This window comes from Nansenia antarctica (assembly GCF_963989245.1).
Source record: "Nansenia antarctica genome assembly, chromosome: 6".
NCBI lineage: Eukaryota > Metazoa > Chordata > Actinopteri > Argentiniformes > Microstomatidae > Nansenia > Nansenia antarctica.
Genome location: NC_137676.1, coordinates 33136506 through 33144669, shown reverse-complemented (window position 1 = coordinate 33144669; position 8164 = coordinate 33136506). Strand labels below are relative to the sequence as shown.

Sequence of the window (8164 nt, the reverse complement as noted above, 5' to 3'; positions counted from 1 at the left end):
TAAAAAAAGTTGGACATGCATATCTCCAAAAGAACATTTTTGAATGAGTAAAATCTGTCATTCAAAATGCCTTATACTTCGTTCAATTGTTTCTGCTTTCAAAAGAGTAGATGTCATTTCTGCCGTAAACTGTGTTGTTTAAGGAATACTGAAAGAGAGCTGCATTGGATAGCTTGAGCCAGGTGGTCAAACCGTCAAACCTGCCAAGAGGGATGTGTGCACAGAGAACCTGGATAACCTGCCAAGAGGGATGTGTGCACAGAGAACCTGGAGAAAGCTCTAGACTGAGGTCTGTCTTCCGCGTCCGCATCCCTGGTGGAGGTGACCCTCTGCATGTCCCTACAGAGGCAGCAACAACGGTTACATCATCAGTTACATCATCAGTGTTCCTGTTCTGGACACCTTCTGGCCCACCTTCAGGCACTTGAGGGTTGTCCAGCATTGCATTTGAACTTGGGGTTGTGGTTTGGTTGTGGTTTGCGCTTGTATGTGTGAAGGTCCTTTTCCGAACTACGTAATAATAATAAACAAGGTTTAGTTTCCTTTAAAAATGAGATTTTTTTTTCTAAAAAAGACAAGTTTGCTGTATATTGCATAACACAATAAAACCCTTACATGTACAGTATCAATGCCCAATAATGACTATATGTATGGCAAACCTTATCAAATGGCATGCATATGAAAGAAAATATATGAGTTTTCTATCGGAGAAAGGAACATAACAGACAAGCAATAAAAATATCCCCACATTAAAAACAACAACAACAACAACATCAACAACAACAACAACCAAAGGAAAATAGCATTAACACAATGTACATTCTGATTGCATTGTACCCACTGTGTAATCGGAGCATTTATAAAATATATGTCTTTTTTAATCATCTTAATAGTTTTCAGGTAAATATGTGTCATGTGTCTTCGGACCCCTATAATCATGCCTCCCATTGACTGTGTTTAACACGCTGGAATTTGAATGAATTAGACTGTTATTAATAAATACCAAGATTTTAGGAGAGTTGGGCGCCCAAGCCTTTCTGTCTCTAGCACGTTTACATCCCACTGTCTGTCTGTCAATGACTGTCACTTTATAGAAAGCAAAAAGATCAAAATTATTGCCAAAAAAGAAATATGATTTCTTTCAACAGCCTCAAACTGTATCAGCAAGCAAGCATGTAGACCCCTTTTTTCTCTCTCATTTATTTACAGTATTTTGCCTTGATAACACATGATTACATTGCATTTAAATGAGTTGCATAATATTAATAAAATGCTTACTGGATTTCTATTGTTGCTGTCGATGGATATTTCTTTTCCAAAGTAAGATTGAAGACAATAGTGTGAGTATAATGCATTATAACAGTATTTTGTTATGACAAAGTGCGATTCATTATTGTAAAGTAAAAAACAACAACATATATTTATATTTACATACCATAATTTAATTAAAAAGAACATTTTGTGGTTCTTTCTAAAGGCGCCACTTTCAACCCTAAAATCATAGTATTAAAAAACGGTCTTTTGGATCTTATTTGAGCAAGGTCATTCCAACTCTCAATAATCAAATGAAGAGAAATAAACACAGTCAACAACCCAGACACACTGGCAGAGGTCTTGTGTACAGGGAATCTGCCCTTCAGATTGGACACAATTACAAATTGAACACAAAGTTTATCTTTACAAGATAGATTTTGGGTTTTGACCCAAATGCACGCAAACACATCATGACGACAAGTGTGTGTGTGCAGTTTGTGTGTGTTGTGTGATCATCACCTGTGGGGGAAATTGTTGTAAATATTCAAATGAAGTGCTCATTCTCAAAGGTGCCTAGAACACAACATGTTTTTTTTCTTTCAAATACAGATACAGATACCCTGTATACAGATACCGGGCCCTTTCCAACTAGAGAAAAGAACTAGTCCAATGCAATCCTTTTCATCCATTCCATAGTAAACTGTTATTTAGGGACTAATAGAAATTGTATAAAACTTGCTACTTTTCCTCAAATGGATCCAAACAGCTTCCTCTACACCAACAAATCATGGTGACACTGGTGATAGTTCGTCTTGCTTGTTGTTTTGTTAATATTTTTCGTACATTTTTTTCAAGCTCCGATAGCACAAAGAAACAAAGAAAACGTTTTTCATTTTTTTTACATATCGCTATGCAGTCACTTAAATAGCTTATAACGTTATGAAATCCTCCAATCTTCTTCTTCACGGGGTAAGGAGCGGTAGGTAAACCCTGCCAGGGCATTATGGGAAGAGTCTGGTCCTCCTGCTGGGCTCCTCTGCCATTGGACAGCCCACCACTTTACGGCTCTAAACAGGCCAGTTGTCATATTCTAATATTGTATTATTATCATCTTTGTCATCGTAGAAAAGTCTGTGTCAAATGTTTCCCAGTTTTCCTTTCAGAGGAAAATGCAGGCACAACCAAACATTGTGCTATATATCAATTTTCTTTCTTCTTTTTTCTTTTTTTTCAATCCGATCCAATTGTTAGTTCTTGGAGGAGTGGGTGAGTTCAGTGCTGATCTTAGTAACGCATATTCCCTTGGTCCATGTACACATATTCGAGTATGACTTTTCTCTCTCTCTCCAAGGATGCATCCCAAGCACTCAGTCCTTTTAGTAATGATGGATACACCACGTAGAGGATCCATCTTCATCTGCTCTTTCTGTTCTGTTCCTGTCATCTCTGTCTCTGGTTGGGGGTCATTGTGTTGTTTCAGGGGGCAGGGCTTGATGATGGTGGTGGTGGTAGGACTGGCAGGTAGCGGGGTGGTGGGGGGGAGGAGGGGTTAGATGTCCTTGGTCGGCGTGTCCTTGTCGCTGACACCACCTGCCTTGGGCCACAGCTGCTGCTGCAGCTCCTTGACCACCCTCTCCAGGTGCTCCCGTGCCTCCCGCTCCTGCAGCAGGTCTGCCCGGAGCTGTTCCCTGTCCGCCTCGGCGTGCTGGAGCTTCATCTGCAGGTCCTCGATCTGGAACACAAACACACAGAGGTAGCCTAGAGGTTAGAGGTCAGGTAGCATAGGGGTTAGAGGTCAGGTAGCCTAGAGGTTAGAGGTCAGGTAGCCTAGAGGTTAGAAAGACAGGTAGCCTAGAGGTTAGAGAGACAGGTAGCCTAGAGGTTAGAGAGACAGGTAGCCTAGAGGTTAGAGGTCAGGTAGCCTAGGGGTTAGAGGTCAGGTAGCCTAGAGGTTAGAGAGACAGGTAGCCTAGAGGTTAGAGGTCAGGTAGCCTAGAGGTTACAGAGACAGGTAGTCTAGAGGTTAGAGGTCAGCTAGCCTAGAGGTAAGAGAGACAGGGAGGTTAGAGGCAGATAGCCTAGAGGTTAGAGGTCAGGTAACCTAGAGGTTACAGAGACAGGTAGTCTAGAGGTTAGAGGTCAGCTAGCCTAGAGGTTAGAGAGACAGGGAGGTTAGAGGCAGATAGCCTAGAGGTTAGAGGTCAGGTAACCTAGAGGTTACAGAGACAGGTAGTCTAGAGGTTAGAGGTCAGCTAGCCTAGAGGTTGGAGAGGCAGGTAGCCTAGAGGTTAGAGAGACAGGTAGCCTAGAGGTTAGAGAGGCAGGTAGCCTAGAGGTTAGAGACAGGTAGCCTAGAGGTTAGAGAGGCAGGTAGCCTAGAGGTTAGAGAGGCAGGTAGCCTAGAGGTCAGAGAGACAGGTAGCCTAGAGGTTAGAGAAGCATGTAGCCTAGAGGTTAGAGGCAGGTAGCCTAGAGGTTAGAGAGGCATGTAGCCTAGAGGTTAGAGAGGCAGGTAGCCTAGAGGTTAGAGAGACAGGTAGCCTAGAGGTTAGAGGGACAGGTAGTCTAAAGGTTAGAGGCAGCTAGCCTAGAGGTTAGAGGGACAGGTAGTCTAAAGGTTAGAGGCAGCTAGCCTAGAGGTTAGAGGGGCAGATAGTCTAGAGGTTAGAGAGGCAGGTAGCCTAGAGGTTAGAGAGGCAGGTAGCCTAGAGGTTAGAGAAGCAGGTAGCCTAGAGGTTAGAGAGACAGGTAGCCTAGAGGTTAGAGAGGCAGGTAGCCTAGAGGTTAGAGAGGACGGCTAGCAACCGGAAGGTCGCTGGTTCGATCCCCGCCTCAGGAGGGAGCTGCATGTGCACTTGAGCAAGGCACTTAACCCCTAATTGCTCCAGGGGTGCCGACTATGGCTGACCCTGCGCCTAGAGCAAAAAATACCACATTCCAACAATTGACTGACAAGTTGATTGCATGCAAATAAAACATTATTATTATCATATTGTTATATTATGAGCTAAGGTACTAAGGCGCTAGGTGTGCCTGTGCTTTTAGCATTTCCAGTCACAGTGTGTGTCACTTGATTTGTTTTTTCCTAGAATGCAAATGTCGGGTGCAATGATCGAATTCCAAGTACTGTCATGTCTTGAATAACACTTGAGGCTCTTGAATAACACTATTGGCGCGTGTGCACGCAGACACACACACGCACCCATACACACACGCGCATGCTAGATAGCTAGCACACACCGCCACCACATCCTGTACCCACTCCACCCGCCTTTCAAACCTCTCAGCCCAGACACAGGTCTGAAGACAGTCCTCACTTAGCTGTGTCTCTCCAAAGCCCACAAACATTCAACAAACATTCATTCAAATAGAATGGTCTTTGTTATGATGAGAAAGGCTGGTGAAGTGAATCCCTCTCTTTAGGGAAACGAGAGAGTCCCCTCCAGAGCCTGCCTTCCTTTTTTTGTTTTGTCTAATCTGTATTTCCCATGATGCTTCAGAGGAACTAGACGTCTCTTCCTGTTTCCTCTCCGGGGCGAGCAATGATCATGTGTTGGTGCTCTTTTGGGGTTACACCCATTTATTTAAGAGAGAAGAGAAGGACGTTTTTTTGGGGGGGGGTTTCTCCGTTGACCATGAGAACACTGAGCCTGGTCGTCAGCCAGCAGCCAACTCCAGCTCTGACTGAGACTAGACGCTTTTAACTGTGGTCTGTGTTTGTGTGTGTCTTTGTCTCTGTATGTGTGCGTAATGTGTGTATGTGTGTATGTGTGTGTGTGTGTGTGTGTGTGTGTGTGTGTGTGTGTGTGTGTGTGTGTGTGTGTGCGTGCATAGGCAAGTGTTTTTTGTCACGGTTGCACATGTGTGCATGAATGGACTTGATTGGAGTGTGTGTGTGTGTGTGTGTGTGCGTGCGTGTGCGTGTGTAGCGTGCGTGTGTGTCCCGCCCCCCCCTCACCTGTGCAGAGTACTTGGCGCGCAGGCGTCCCGCCTCGCAGCCCTTGTCACACACCCTGAGCTGCCGTGCCTGCTCCAGCTCCCTCTTCAGACGCACGCGCGACTCGTTGGCCTCCTTCATCTTCTTCTCGCCCTCCACCCTCAGCCGCTCAATCTCTTTCCTCAGGTTGCGCTTGGCCTCCGTGGCCTCGCGCAGCTTCTCCTTCTTGGCCACCCGCAGGAACTCCAGCTCCTGGTAGGGGGGGGAGGAGGAGGGTAACGTTAGCGTTAGCCGCGTTAGCATGTTAGCGTTAGCATCCTTTCGAGGGGGGGGGGAACCCGCTCAGCTGACGAGAATGCTATCGGTTCTTAGCGTCCTTTTGAGAGGAAAGGGGAAACCTGTTCACTGATTAGCGTGCTATTGGTGTTAGAATCCTTTTGAGAGGAAAAGGAACCTGCTCGCTGATGAGCATGCTATCTGTATTAGCATGAAAGGGTATATTTTGACTCCAGAATAGATAGAAAGGTCACCAGGAAGGTGCCCTGAAAGCATTCATCGGTGCAATGCGCTACGATAACACCACAATAACAATATTATCACCTTAAGCTCTGTTTCACTCCCTTGCTGTTTTATTAAAACAGAAGTTGTGGTATAATGGATATTAATATAGAAGTCATTGTATGATGGATATGAATGCATTAAGTACTGTGTCTGTGGCTCTGTGGTGACTAGGAGGAGGGGAGAGGGCGTCCAAGGCAAGGGTTAAGGAGATGAGGGCCAACACAAGTGAGTTTCCTTCCTCTCTGAAACTGAGAGACTAACAGATTTCTGTGTGTGTGTGTGTGTGTGTGCGTGTGTGTGTGTCTGTCTGTCAGTGTGTGTGTGCGTGTGTGTGTGTGTGTGTGTGTGTGTGTGTGGAAACACACCCATATCCACACAGAAGGCTTCTCACGGGAACCTTACTGCCAGGACCAGTGTGTCAGTCATCAAACCTTTGTTACCTCGTAGGAATAGGATGAAAAGAACCAACCCCACACCTCCACCACACCTTCCCACACCCCCGCACCACTACATCAATGGTAGTTCAGGGTTAGCTAGTCAGTTGGAGGTGCCGATGTCATTGTGTCCGTTGAAAAACCATTACTTTGTTCAATCTCTGCCGACCATTGTTTTATTGATAGTGACGTTTTGATGAGGGCAAACTTTTGTCTGGGGTGGAATGCTGTCGTTCTAGAATGCTCTGACTCTCAGGGAGCACGTTCTGTACATCGCACACACACACACACACACACACACGCCGTTTCTTGTCAGCGTTTTAGACAGCGGAACTTCTTGGTCTCTTTCCAAGAACCGAATTTTCTTTTAAAATTGATTTTTTTTCTTTCTTTTTTGGTTGCAAGGTCATGCTAAACAGCCCGGTCATCTGAATGAAAGCACTTCTGCGTGAGTTGCTTAACGCGTGTACTTTCCCCATTTCTTAACTCTTTCCTCTCTTCCTATCACTTGCACAGTTATCATTTTAGTCAAGTTGAGGGAAAGTTCAAAGGTCACACGACGTACAAACCGGTTTGGGAGGCGGGGAAATCAGACCCTCTCTCTCTCTGTGTTGACAGTCACATACATCACAGAGAACTGGATGAAATGTGACCTCACGCTCCACAAAGAAAGTACTGTAACGCACTTACACTGTATGTGCAAATCACTATTCATAGACAGAATGGGAGTTATTGGATCACAGAGACAGCCGGGCGGGAACATAAAGCTATCAGGATGACAATCATCTGTCAATGCTGCTGGTTGAATCGCCTTGTCGTCTGACCGCATATAGGACGATATATTTAGATATTTAGATATTTATTATGCATATGTGTGTATTTGACATTTATGTCTCACATAGGTGGAGCTGAAGCTAATTCCTGGCTCTCTAGCAGAGTTTGTGTTGTCTGTCATGGCGCATACCTGTCAACATTGGGATTTGAAAATAAGGGATATTTTCCAAAAAATAAGGGAAAATAAGGGATATCCCCCCTGCGCACCCCCGGGTCATCCTCTCCCCCCCCCCACCATCCACAAACCATACCCCTTACATTTAGACTGTACACACAGTCAATCCTAACATCACCACTAGACAACCATAGGATACCCCTTACATTTAGACTGTACACACAGTCAGTCCTAACATCACCACTAGACAACCATAGGATACCCCTTACATTTAGACAAAGCTATACACTGTCAATCAACCACCTGCTTCAGTGCAACAAGAATTAAGTAGTTCCTACATTAAGTAAGTGACTACAGGTGGTCAGAATCAGATACCTGGTTGAAAGTAAAATACTTTGAACATCCCTGCATGAAAACACAAAAGGGCATCTAAATTCAGCACATTTATTTATACATTACTTGACACCATGATGTCAATGGGAAAAGAGCGGCGCAAAGCTACCAGCGATCATTTCAAAACAGCGATAATCGAGGCTGTGTTCGTAAAAAACGCTCTGGAAATCTGATCACCACTCATGGAATGCCTCTTATCCAATCAAATTACTTGGTCCCTTTATGACGTTGCATCTAGTGTGCGTTCCGGCACTCTCAGAGCAAAATTACGAACGCAGCCCAAGAAACGAGAGGAGACAAGTCAACTCTGACATGGATATAGCGATTGTGCGCATGCGTCTAACGTCTAACAATTAAGTGTTAAATTATATTTTATTATAGGTTAAAAATACGGGAGAATTACGGGAAAATATTTAAACGGGAGCACAGCGGGAAAGAAAGGTAAAATACGGGAGAATCCCGGGAAAAACGGGAGGGTTGACAGGTGAAATGTACAACTTTAGTATTAGCATCATTAGCATCATTGCTGCCAGGGAAGGCGATCTGGAAGGCGGGGTGGGGTGGGGTGTGTGTACCTGCTGAAGGCTCCGTTTGGCCTGCAGGGCAGAGCCCAGCTTCTCCTCCTGCTTCACCCTC

General features: G+C 44.9%; 1 protein-coding gene across 1 annotated transcript in view; it reads right to left on the bottom strand.

Moving 5' to 3' along the window:
* Nucleotides 1-2200: 2200 nt before the first annotated feature.
* The window catches only part of skia (v-ski avian sarcoma viral oncogene homolog a), a gene marked incomplete at its 5' end in the record, with an annotated part of 39573 nt that continues 33609 nt past the window's right edge, over nt 2201-8164 (bottom strand). Inside the window, 3 exons of the mRNA XM_080534953.1 lie at nt 2201-2986; nt 5213-5443; nt 8104-8164. The exon at nt 8104-8164 is cut by the window's right edge and continues 328 nt beyond it. Of these exons, the coding sequence (XP_080391079.1) occupies nt 2804-2986; nt 5213-5443; nt 8104-8164 (475 nt within the window). The 3' untranslated portion in view covers nt 2201-2803. The remainder of the gene's footprint in view (nt 2987-5212; nt 5444-8103) is intronic.